Source organism: Bos javanicus, chromosome 5, assembly GCF_032452875.1.
Source record: "Bos javanicus breed banteng chromosome 5, ARS-OSU_banteng_1.0, whole genome shotgun sequence".
Taxonomy (NCBI): domain Eukaryota; kingdom Metazoa; phylum Chordata; class Mammalia; order Artiodactyla; family Bovidae; genus Bos; species Bos javanicus.
Window position 1 is genome coordinate 48,092,476 of NC_083872.1, and position 13,440 is coordinate 48,105,915.

Genomic DNA, 13,440 nt, shown 5'->3' on the forward strand with positions numbered 1-13,440 from the left:
TTTGACTAGATTTTAATCTTATTTAGAAAGGAAAAAGTATGAAAGATAAATTACAGGGAATTATTCAGTATTACAATAAAATTATATTAAAATGTTAATGACATTTCATTACAGTATGATGCATTAAAAATTAAAAGTGTGCTTAAGTCAGTTATTTTGACATAGAAGTTAACATTCTTAGTTTTTAAAGTACAAGTTTCATTTAAAAATTATAGCAGTATACCAATGACCAATAAAACTTTAGCAAATTCCTGACAGCATTCATTTGCTAAGGTGCCATAACAAAGTACCACCGATCGCATGGCTTAAACAGAAATTTACTTTCTTTTCTAAAGTTCTGGAGATTGGAAGTGTGAGGTCAAGGTAGGGTTGATTTCTTCTGAGTTCCCTCTCTTGCCTGAATGATGGTCATTTCCCTGTGTCTTCACGTGGACTTCTCTCTGTACTTGTCTGTATTCAAATTTCCTCTTATAAGGATACCAGTCATATTGGACTAGGGCCCACCCTAATGACTTCATTTTACTCTAATTACTTCTTTATAAAGATTCTGTCTCCAAATACAGTCACATTCTGAGGTACCAGGAATTGGGACTTTGCACTGGTCCTAATGTTTGCATTCACTAAATAATTTGTTGAAACCTAATGCCCCCTGTGATGCTATGAGGAGGTAGGGCTTTTGGGATGTGCTTAGGTCATGAGGATGGAGTTCTCACGAGTGGGATTAGTGCTCTTTTTTTAAAAGAGAGCCCACAGACACCGCTTACCCTTTCTGCCACATGAGCTGATGATGAAAAGACAGTCTATGAACCAGGAAGAGGACCTTTAAACTAGACACTGAATATGCCTGCACCTTGATCTTGGACTTCCCAGCCTCTAGAACTGTGAGAAGTAAATTTTTGTTGTTTATAAACCACCCAGTCTCTATAGTGTGTTGTTTTGGCTGCCCAAATAGATTAAGACAGACTTCATTATATGAATTTTCAGGGGGTACAACTCAGCCTGTAACACTCACTAAGCATTGTTTCCCAGCTATTAAACTGAAATAAATTAGTAGTATATAGATACAGCCTTTGGTGAGTTTTAGATGTAAATTTGACCCCATCACTATCAATTAATTATTGAATATCCAGTTGCATAATGCTATACTCATGTTAACATAGCATCGTAGGTAAGAGAATCTAAATTGGAATCCTTGCTGTGTAACCAACTGGTGATTTGACCTTTGGCACGTTACTTATCCTTCCTTCCTTAGGTCTTTTACCTCATCTTTATAATAGGAATAACACCACCTTCTTTACTGATTGTTATAAGGATTAAGTGAGAAGAGTATATCATATAAACTAAGTGTTTATTAATGTCAGCTGCTGTTATTAATGTTATTATTGTTGGTCAAAAGGGAGAATGTACTGAATTGTGACTAAAGATAATAAATAAGCAAATGCAGATAAAAACGACATTTAAAAAATGTAAAACAATACCGTTTTTTAAAATTTATTTTTAATTGGAGAATAATTGTTTTACAATGTTGTGTTGGTTTCTATAACTATATATATCTCTCCCCTCCCTCTTGGCCTCCTTCCCACCCCTGTAGCTCATCACAGAGCACTGAACTGAGCTCCGCGTGTTACACAGCAGCTTCCTACTAGCTATCTCTTTTACACATGGTAGTGTGTATGTCAGCACTACTCTCAATTCATCCCACCCTCTCTTTCCCCATTGTTTTCACAAGTCCATTCTCTATGTCTGCATCTCTGTTCCTGCCCTGCAGATAGGTTCAGCAGTACTAGAACCGTATAGATTGCATATATATGTATTAAAATATGATACTTGTTTTTCTCTTTCTGACTTACTTCACTCTGTAACAAGGTCATTTTTTTTTCTTTTTACCTAGCAAATCATTGTTTGGTTTGGGAAATATAGTTTTTAACCACTGGTGTAGTTATATTTTGTAAAAACAACCATCCATTCAGTTCAGTCGCTCAGTCGTGTCCAACTCTTTGCGACCCCATGAACTGCAGCACATCAGGCCTTCCTGTCCATCACCAACTCCTGGAGTCCACCCAAACCCATGTCCATCGAGTCAGTGATGCCATCCAGCCATCTCATCCCCTGTTGTCCCCTTCTCCTCCTGCCCTCAATCCTTCCCAGCATTAGGGTCTTTTCAAATGAGTCAGCTCTTATTGGAGTTTCAGCTTCAACATCAGTCCTTCCAATGAACACCCAGGACTGATCTCCTTTAGGATGGACTGGTTGGATCTCCTTGCAGTCCAAGGGACTCTCAAGAGTCTACTCCAACACCACAGTTCAAAAGCATCAATTCTTCGGTGCTCAGCTTTCTTCACAGTCCAACTCTCACATCCACACATGACCACTGGGAAAACCATAGCCTTGACTAGATGGACCCTTGTTGACAAAGTAATGTCTCTGCTTTTTAATATGCTATCCAAGTTGGTCGTAACTTTCCTTCCAAGGAGTAAGTGTCTTTTAATTTCATGGCTGGAATTAACATCTGCAGTGATTTTGGAGCCCAGAAAAATAAAGTCAGCCACTGTTTCCACTGTTTCCCCATCTATATGCCATGAAGTGATGGGACCAGATGCCATGATCTTAGTTTTCTGAATGATGAGTTTTAAGCCAACTTTTTCACTCTCCTCTTTCACTTTCAGCAAGAGGCTCTTTAGTTCTTCACTTTCTGCCATAAGGGTGGTGTCATCTGCATATCTGAGGTTACTGATATTACTCCCGGCATTCTTGATTCCAGCTTGTGCTTCTTCCAGCCCAGCGTTTCTCATGATGTACTCTGCATAGAAGTTAAATAAGCAGGGTGACAATATACAGCCCTGACGTACTCCTTTTCCTATTTGGAACCAGTCTGTTCCATGTCCAGTTCTAACTGTTGCTTCCTGACCTGCATACAGGTTTCTCAAGAGGCAGGTCAGGTGGTCTGGTATGCCCATCTCTTTCAGAATTTTCCACAGTTTATTGTGATCCACACAGTCAAAAGACTTTGGCATAGTCAATAAAGCAGAAATAGAGTTTCTGGAACTCTCTTCACTTTTTCCATGATCCAGTGGATGTTGTCAATTTGATCTCTGGTTCCTCTGCCTTTTCTAAAACCAGCTTGAACGTTTGGAAGTTCACGGTTCACATATTGCTGAAGCTTGGCTTGGAGAATTTTAAGCATTACTTTATTAGCGTGTGCTGCTGCTGCTAAGTCGTGTCAGTCGTGTCCGACTCTATGTGACCCCATAGACGGAAGCCAACCAGGCTATTCTGTCCCTGGGATTCTCCAGGCAAGAACACTGGAGTGGGTTGCCATTTCCTTCTCCAATGCATGAAAGTGAAAGTGAAGTCGCTCAGTTGTGTCCGACTCTTAGCAGCCCCATGCACTGTAGCCTAGCAGGCTCCTCTGTCCATGGGATTTTTCAGGGAAGAGTCCTGGAGTGGGGTGCCATCGCCGCCTACTAGCGTATGAGATGAGTGCAACTGTGTGGTAGTTTGAGCATTCTTTGGGATTGGAATAAAAACTGACCTTTTCCAGTCCTGTACAGGCCACTGCTGAGTTTTCCAAATTTGCTGGCGTATTGCAGCACTTTCACAGCGTCATCTTTCAGGATTTGAAATAGCTCAACTGGAATTCCATCATCTCCACTAGCTTTGTTCGTAGTGATGCTTTCTAAGGCCCACTTGACTTCACATTCCAGGATGTCTGGCTCTAGGTCAGTGATCACACCATCGTGATTATCTGGGTCGTGAAGATCTTTTTTGTACAGTTCTGTATATTTTTGCCACCTCTTCTTAATATCTTCTGCTTCTGTTAGGTCCATACCCTTTCTGTCCTTTATCGAGCTCATCTTTGCATGAAATGTTCCCTTGGTGTCTCTAGTTTTCTTGATGTGATCTCTAGTCTTTCCCATTCTATTGTTTTCCTCTATTTCTGTGCATTGATCGCTGAGGAAGGCTTTCTTATCTCTCCTTGCTATTCTTTGGAACTCTGCATTCAAATGGGTATATCTTTCCTTTTCTCCTTTGCTTTTCGCTTCCCTTCTTTTCACAGCTACTTGTAAGGCCTCCTCAGACAGCCAGTTTGCTTTTTTCCATTTCTTTTTCTTGAGGATGGTCTTGATTCCTGTCTCCTGTACAGTGTCACATACCTCCATTCATAGTTCATCAGGCACTCTATCATTTATTGCATCAATGAACTTTATATGGCTCCTCCGTTTTTACTATCACAATCAGTATTGCCACGTACATCCCTGTATTTCCCCCAATGTACATAGATATGAGAGTTTGCCTAGGTAGGGAATATACCTAGCAGTAGAATTGTTGGATAAAAGGGCATATGCAACCTCAGTTTATTAGTGTAATAAAGGTGAAAATATGCAGACTGCACAAAGAATAAGAAAATCGAATTAGCAGGACTTTGACCGGGTGACAAGTACCTGAATGTACAAAGTACAGTGGGGAAGTAGGAGGAAAATAGGAAAGAGCAGTATCTGAGAACTGTTTTTATTGCGTATAATTTGGGGGAAAAAAGTGCAATAGGCCCTTTTGCCCACGTTCATTTCTTTTCTGCAGATCTCACACCTGGCTTTTATCCAGGTATGACAGCCAGAGCAGGAGTTCCGTGGGTAATGTCTGACTGTAGAGGCACCATTAGCTGGTGGTGTAGCATGGCTTTAAGATGGGAAACCATTTTGCTTGCCAGGTATTCAAGTGCATCCCATCCATCCGATAGGCTCCTTCTGGCTCTGTAATGGAGCTGAAGCAATGTCCAGTTTGATCCTTAAGCATTATCACATCAGAGGTTAAAGTTTCCTAAAGACAGTAGTTTGGTTCCCATCATTGTATCAGAGAAGGCAATGGCAACCCACTCCAGTACTCCTGCCTGGAAAATTCCATAGAGGAGCCTGGTGGGCTGCAGTCCATGGGGTTGCTAGAGCAACTTCACTTGCACTTTTCACTTTCATGCATTGGAGAAGGAAATGGCAACCCGCTGCAGTACTCTTGCCTGGAGAATCCCAGGGACAGAGGAGCCTAGTGGGCTGCCATCTATGGGGTCGCACAGAGTCGGACACAACTGAAGAGACTTAGCAGCAGCAGCAGCATCTTCATATAGCCAGCACAGTGCCTGTCACAGAATGCATACTCAAATGTCTGAATGAGGGAATGAATTAAGGATTTTTAAGTATACCAAGGCCATTTAACTCTTCTGTTGGAACTGCTTTTATATGAACTGATGAGGAACATGTTAAAAAAATTTTTTGCCCTCAATAATGCAGTCTAGTGAAAGTGAAAGTCGTTCAGTCGTGTCGGACTCTGTGACCCCGTGGATAATCCATGGAATTTTCAAGACCAGAATACTGAAGCCGGTAGCCATTCCCTTTTCCAGTGAATCTTCCCAACCCAGGGATTAAACCCAGGTCTCTCACATTGCAAGCAGATTCTTTACCAGCTGAGCCACCAGGGAAGCCCAATGCAATCTAGGATTCAACCTTTTAAAGAACCAATTGTGCAGAATTATGGCATATATTTAACACCATGCCATTTTCATAAGATAGGCTTTTTAAAAAATCTTTTTTGTGCCAAGTATCTATTCAAAAGTCTTGGCCAGGTATGTTAAGCAAGGTGGTGTCAATTTGGACTGTCTGAAAGTGAGCTCTAATTTAAAATGCAATGTGAACATTATTTTTGGGAGAGGTGGCTAAGATCTAATATATAGTTAACTTTATAATAGAAATTCAGTTGCTGTAAAGGAATTTAATCTCTATAAAGAAATCAAGTTTTTCAAGCTTTTTTTTTTTTTAAATACCATGTCATGAGCTTTTTCCAGCTTCTGTTCCATTAAAAAAAAAAAAAAACTTGCTGTATTCATATGGAGTTTAGTAACTTCCATATGATGCACAGTTTCTTCAAGGGTGCAAATTTAAAGAAAAAAGGTACCCATAAATTCTTAGAACTCTTACAAGTAACCTGACAGGAGTTTACTAGGCTATGATTATAGAATTTATTTCCTAGTTTTAGGTATATGTTGTAAATCTCTAGAAAATACTGTTTGCAAATAGTCCTGTGCATGTTTGAATTTATTATGTAAAAATGATAAAAGAGTGGCCATTTGCTGAACTCTTATATCCCCTACCTTGGATTATTAGGTTGTATTAGCTTCATTCTATAGATAAGGAAGTCCAGGCTCTGAGATACTCACGTCATTCACAAAAAGTGTTAGAACCATAAATACCACAAACCTGTACGGTTCCAAAGCCAATACTATCAGAAACACATGTAAAGCAATCATAAAAAGAAGTGGTTGTGATCAATGTGACCACCACCTATGCCAAGTGTCCTAGACTAAGCACTGTGTCTGGTATACGGTAAGTGATGAGTCAGGTAAAAGTGAGTTGAACTGAATTAGTTTGATCATTTTACCCTTTGAACTTTTATTTGGGATGAAAAGGGTTTTGGTAACAGCTTTGAGGTGTAACTGACATACAATGAATTGCTCGTATTTAAAGATATAGTTTGACAAGTTTTGACATGTGTACAACGATGAAGCCATCAGCTGGGATGGGGAAGTTTAAGGCTGCAAATAAAGATGATCTTAATTTGGCATCTAGAAGAACAGGTGACAGTGGTGAAGGTCCTGCGAACGGGGAGGCGTGACAGGAAACCTAAAGGTCAGCTCTGAGCTCTCTAACTGACGGGCAAAGTCGTCTGGCGGTTATCCCTCCGTGGGTTAGTGTCAGGGCTATCCCGCTCATGCTCAGGACGCAGGCCTAGCTCGTGTCAAGAACCCTTGACTCGGGCACTCCGTCGCACTCTCCACAACCAACTTCAGAATCTATCTGGGAGGAGCCCAGCTCCAGGTACACAACTTATCCAAAAATCAGGAAGTGCGTCAGCTTGGGACTCCAGAGGACCCCACCTCTCTACGACATCCGGGACATTTTGGCTCCCGGCAAGCAGCGCGCCACCCGGGAGGGGCGGGCCAGAGGAGCGGGTTGGCCGGAAGGCGGAAGTGCAGAGAATTCACGCGGCTTGAGTATCGTGCGTTATTTGAATTCCTGGGTTTTCGCAGGTGGGTTCTTTACCGCATGGCTTCAGTGAGGGGTGGGCCGTGCTACTTGATTCCGCCGCTAATGGAGCGTTCCTCTCAAACCTTGTCCCGCTCTGGGCAAGCTTGAGCCCTGTCCAGAAAGGCAGGCCTCTCCTAGGGTCTCGCGTCGTCTTGGCGGCTCTGGTCGGGCTTCCCAGTGCTCTGTGGGAAGTGGATTCCTTCTTCAGCCCAGCTCAGGTTAACCGCGGCCCTCAGAGTTGTGTTCCGTAACCTTTTTCTTCCTGCCCCTCGCAGGGCTTGAGTTGTACATAAGAAGACAGAGTTAGTTTGTGATTGCTGGCGTCCAGAAATGATAACTCCGCCAGTCATCCGTTCAACGAGTGTTTACTTAAGCTATACTATGTGCACAGCGCTAGGCACTGGGGGATCCAGCAGTGAACAAGATCTATTTATCCACTGCCTTCGTGGAGCCCACAGACCACCGGGAATGACAGAAAATAAACTTAATTTTAGATCGTAAAACGTATTAAGAACTTAATTTTAGATTGTAAAACGTATTAAGAAGGAAAGAAAAGAATGATATAGAGAATAAAAGGAGGCGAGCTTACAGAGGTCAGAAAAACCCTTTCCGAGGTACTGAAGGATTAGTTCCTAGGCAAAAGAAGGGCAAATGTAAAGATACTGAACTCAACGTCATTTGGACATTTCTCTCTCTCTTTTTTTTTTTTCCAAAATGTCATTTATTTAACTGCTTTATTGATGTGTAATTAGCACAACAAACTGCACATATTTAAAGTGTATATGGAAATAGAACTGCTTTATGATCCAGCAATCCCACTGCTGGGCATACACACTGAGGAAACCAGAAGGGAAAGAGACACGTGTACCCCAATGTTCATCGCAGCACTGTTTATAATAGCCAGGACATGGAAGCAACCTAGATGTCCATCAGCAGATGAATGGATAAGAAAGCTGTGGTACATATACACAATGGAGTATTACTCAGCCATGAAAAAGAATACATTTGAATCAGTTCTAATGAGGTGGATGAAACTGGAGCCTATTATACAGAGTGAAGTAAGCCAGAAGGACAAACACCAATACAGTATACTAACGCATATATATGGAATTTAGAAAGATGGTAACGATAACCCTGTATACGAGACAGCAAAAGAGACACTGATGTATAGAACAGGCTTATGGACTCTGTGGGAGAGGGAGAGGGTGGCAAAAATAAATAAATAAATAAAGTGTATAGAATATTTTGAAATATATATACACACAAGGCACAATTAAGATGAGGTTATGAGTCATACCTACAAGTTTCCCTCTAAACTCAATAATCCCTGCAATCTCTTCCCAGCCCTCATCACATTCCCACACTGTCCCTTGGTTGTCTTTGATTGGGCTATTCTCAGATGTAATTGTGGAGGGGTGGAGCATAGAAGATAGGAGTTGAAGGAGGCAGGAGCCAGATCATAAATAACCTTGTAGATTTTGAATATGTGAGGTGGAAAATTGTTAATTTCAAGAAAGACTGTATATGCCCTTCAAGTTTTTAAAAGCTCACATTGACTACTCTGTGGGGGACAGGCTGGGACTAAAGGGTGGAGAGAAATCAAGAACAGAAATATACAAGTTTGAAATACCTGCTGGTTTAGTCACTAAGTCATGTCCTACTCTTAAGACCCCATGGACTGTAGACTGCCAGGCTCCTCTGTCTTTGGGATTCTCCAGGCAAGAATATTATGGGTTGCCATTTCCTTCTCCAGGGGATCTTCCTGACCCAGGGATCAAATCCGTGTCTCCTGCATTGCAGGCACACTCTTTATCAGATGAGATACAAGGGAAGCCCTTGAAATACCTAGATTGACTTAAAAGGGTGGATAATGAGGAAAATTGGGGTGGGTAAGATCACTTGTAGGTTTGGGAGAAATCAAGATGCAGTTAAAAGATTTATAAAATATAAGTTGTTACATGAATGTAAGGAGACAGTGCTCTTTGTGTTTTGGAGGAAATTAAATTTCTACATCATATATGGTTAAATTTCTGCATCTCGTATGGAAGCTATAGGAGCTTTCAGAATTGGCTGACACACAGTACAGTGTGCCAGTGGCCACAGGGAATTTGGTTTGGTATTTGTGTTATTTAGTGGCTGTCAGATTTGGTGTTTTTAATTGTTATTTAGTGGCTGTATGTGCCTTATTGATCCTCACATAATTTGCACATTATGCCATCATAATCCATGAACAAAGTGAAGAGTTTACTTTCCAATTGTTCATGTGTTGCAGAGATACCTTTTGACTTGGTTTTCCAAAGATTTGCCTTTTTTTTTTATAGTAAATAGTTGCTTTTGAAATGTTGTTTTGTGAACTTTCCAGGTAAAATATGGCTAAAAGTTTACGGAGTAAGTGGAAAAGGAAGATGCGTGCTGAAAAGAGAAAAAAGAATGCCCCAAAGGAGCTCAGCAGACTTAAAAGTATTCTTAAAATAGATGGTGATGTTTTAATGAAAGACGTTCAAGAGATAGCAACTGTGGTGGAACCCAAACATTGTCAAGAGAAAACGCAGTGTATGCTGAAGGATGAAACAGGTGAGATATGTTTAAAAAAAATTTTTTTTAATTATATCAAACTTCCCTTTTGACTTTTTCCTTTTCAACTATCTTCCATTCTTTCTCACACTTGCTTCTCTACAAACCTGCCATACCACATAATTCTTTGTAGGTGCTACTGGAGATTCTATGCTAAGCTATTTTAAAGCCAGTTCATGTGAATAAGCATGTTTTGGATTATTCAGAGCCTTTGGTGCTTATACAATAGCCTAGGTGAAGTGAAGTCGCTTAGTCAGGTCCGACTCTTTGTGACCCCATGGACTGTAGCCTACCAGGCTCTCCCGTCCATGGGATTTTCCAGGCAAAGGTACTGGAATGGGTTGCCATTTCCTTCTTCAGGGGATCTTCCCAACCCAGGAATCTAACCCAGGTATCGAACCCAGGTCTACCCGCATTGTGGGCAGACGCTTTACTGTCTGAGCCACTAGGGAAGCCATTACAATAGCCTGAGCGTCTCAGAAATAGACAGTACTATGGGAATAGACAAACTTAGACACACGCTTGTTGGAAGGGTACACAGGCATCAAGAACTAGGCAGGATAGAAGGAGGTCTCCTCATTTTACCCTTTGCATGATCTAGCTTCCATTCTGAGAGTCCTCTGTCCTTACTACCTTAAAGATCTGTTGCCCTGTATTAGATTTTGACAGATTCTGGGTGCTCTGTGTTTTAATATAGTCTGAAGTTGGAGGCTGTATATGTGTCATTATATAATATGTATATGTCTTATACGTAATATATATATTATATATGTATTATATGTATATTATGTATGATATGTGTATATAATGTCTCTATATAGTAGTCATTATCCCTGGTCTCTCTTTCCTTTATCACCCACCTGTAAACCATCAGCACATCTTGACTATCTCCAAAATACATTAGGAATCTATCCATTTTTCTTCTGCTTTCACGCTTTTACTTTAATGACAGTTATCTCTTGCCTGAACCACAGTAGTAGCCATTTTACTTCTGTCTCAGCTTTTTCTCATTTCTGATTCATTTTTGTCACATCACCCAGTATGATCTTTTCAGGATATAAACCAATTATGTCACTCCCATGCTTAAATCACCTCATTATCTTTCCATGTGTTTACCACAGCCTGCCTGGTCCTAGTTAATCTCATTTCAGTACTTCTCTTTGAAAAGGCTCTAACCACAGGCTTTGTTATTCTCCCCTCAACAGACCATTGAGAAGTCCATGAGGGCAAAGCTTATTTGGACCATTGTATCCCTAGAACCTAGAACAGCACCCAGAATAAACATTCACTGACCAGTTATTGAATGGCTTATGTATATCAGGCACTGTTCTAGGTCCTGAGGCAACAATGATGAATAACAGAAATGGTCTCCATCCTAATGGGATTCACATCACATTGGAGGAGACAGACAGTAAACCAGACAAATGAACTAATGTAATGTCAGGTAGCAGAGTTCACAGAACTCTGGTGAGTTCCCAGAGGAGGACATTCTGGACATGTCCTCCACAATAGATAAGGTTGGTGATAGATGGACCACAGCATTGCTGTGCTGATCTTCCTGTTAGAAGAGCTGGATACCTTGAGTGTGACCTGGATAAAGAAGTGTGGCAGCCCCAGGGTATCAGGTCTGCTCTGTCATCAAAAGCTTGCTGCTTGCTGCTGTACCTCTTCCAGGTACGCCTCATTGAAAGTGACCAGTCATTCCTAATAGTTTATTTTCTTCTTAAGGCCTGTCTGTTAGAAGGGTGAGTGTACTTCTTACTGATGCAACTATTTTAGTTAGCTCAAGAAAGCAACTAATCTGAGAAGTGTTCTTTTAACTCACATTTTCAGAACCATATACGTAACCCCTAATGCAGTAATTCAAATCCGTATTTCCTAAATGTTTCCTATTTAACTGTTACTATCGTAAGGACAATCGTAAGTGTTCTCTTTTTTTAATTTATATTTTATTGAAGTATAGTTGAAGTATAGTTTAATTACAATGTTATGTTAATTACTGCTATATAGCAAAAGTGTTTTATATATATATATATATATACACACACATTCTTATTCTTTTCTTTTGTGGTTTATCACAGGATGTTGACTATAATTCCCTATGCTATACAGTAGGACCTTGTTGGTTATCCATTCTATATATATGTGTTTGTATCTGCTAATCCCAAACTCCCAATCTAGCCCTCTCCCATTGCCTTCCCCCTTGGCAACCACCAGTTTCTTCTCAATAGCCCTGATTCTGTTTCAGTTTTATAGATAGATTCATTTTTGTCTTATTTTAGAGTTCACTCCTGAGTGATATCATGTTATATGTCTTTCTCCATCTGACTTACTTCACTTAGTATGATAATCTCTGGTTTTATCCATATTGCTGCAAATGGCATTATTTCATTCTTTTTTTATGGCTGAATAGTTTTCAATTGTATATATGTACCACATCTTCTTTATCCATTCATCTGTTGATGGACATTTAGGTTCTTTCCATGTCTTTGCTATTGTAAATAGTGCTGCTGCAAACATAGAGGTGCTTGTATCTTTTTCAATTATAGATTTGTCTGGACACATGCCCAGGAGTGGATTGCTGGATTATATGGTAATTCTATTTTTAGTTTTCTGAGGAACCTCCATACTGTTTTCCACAGTGGCTGCCCCAATTCCTGCCACCAGTGTAGGAGGGCTCCCTTTTCTCCACACTCCCTCCAGCATTGTTATTTGTAGACTTTTTAATGATGACCATTCTGACCACTGTGAGGTGGTACCTCACTGTAGTTTTGATCTGCATTTCTCTAATAATTAGCGATGTGAACACCTTTTCATGTGCTTATTGGCCATGTGTATTTCTTTGGAAAAATGTCCCTTTCAGACTTTGCCTTTTTTTTGATTGGATTGCATACCAACCTTCTTTAGAAAGTTTCTTAGTGATTAAATAGATGATGTTTCTAGTTTCTCAGAGATAGTTTCTATATCTTTCATGGTTGTAGGAACACATGGCATGTGTGTGATTCTCCTGAATGTGCTATAAGGAGTGTTTTGATTATTAGTCAAAGAGCATCGCACAAATAAAGGATGTGTATTTTTTTTTGCTTTTGTAGTTGCATGCCACTTTTAAATTTACCGTCCTCATTACATTAATGTGCTTTATCATGGGGCTGTTTCTTCCTTTGTGAGTATTAATAGTTTTTCCATTTTTTATTCAGATGACATGAAAATGGAGACTGATATTAAGAGAAACAAAAAGACTCTTCTAGACCAGCATGGGCAGTACCCCATATGGATGAACCAGAGGCAAAGGAAAAGGCTGAAAGCAAAGCGAGAGAGAAAGAAGGGAAAAAGCAAAGTAAAAGCCATGAAGGCAGCAAAGGGTTTGACCTGGTAGACTCTAAAAACTTGAAAAATGCAACATGAGACAAATCTTTGATTAGAATGTATACATGGATTTCAGCTTCCACCAAATGAAAAGTTTATTTCCATTTTTTAACTTGGCCTTTTTCTTCAAGCCCAATATAACTCCTCAAATTTGGTAACTTGAATAAAATATTTTATTTGATGAGTGAAAGTACACTGATATTTCCACTGAATGTTGTCCTGTATGTGGGGATTATCAGACATCAGAATTCTCTCAAGTGTTAATGCAGTTGTAATCGTTCAGTTTTAGAAAAAGTAAAATATGACATCATACTGACAAATTTGAGATAACTCAGATTTAAAGTAAATTGTTGTCTCACTTGAAAAATATACTTATTTGGAGTTTTGATTTTGTATAATTCAGAATAAAAGATACATCTAGATCCTA

At 40.0% G+C, this 13,440-nt stretch overlaps 1 protein-coding gene across 1 annotated transcript; it reads left to right on the plus strand.

The window, feature by feature from the left end:
- Positions 1 to 6,703: 6,703 nt before the first annotated feature.
- LLPH (LLP homolog, long-term synaptic facilitation factor) lies at positions 6,704 to 13,206 on the plus strand. Its single transcript, XM_061416569.1, has 3 exons — positions 6,704 to 7,075; positions 9,436 to 9,647; positions 12,845 to 13,206. The coding sequence occupies exons 2-3, from the start codon at positions 9,443 to 9,445 to the stop codon at positions 13,021 to 13,023; spliced, it is 384 nt and encodes a 127-aa protein (XP_061272553.1). The 5' UTR covers positions 6,704 to 7,075; positions 9,436 to 9,442; the 3' UTR covers positions 13,024 to 13,206.
- Positions 13,207 to 13,440: the final 234 nt, after the last annotated feature.

Bases quoted from the DNA above. Each gene is read 5' to 3' on its own strand.
- LLPH (XM_061416569.1), top strand. From the start codon at position 9,443: ATGGCTAAAAGTTTACGGAGTAAGTGGAAAAGGAAGATGCGTGCTGAA. The intron at 9,648-12,844 runs GTGAGATATGTT...TTTTTTATTCAG, and splicing joins TATGCTGAAGGATGAAACAG to ATGACATGAAAATGGAGACT.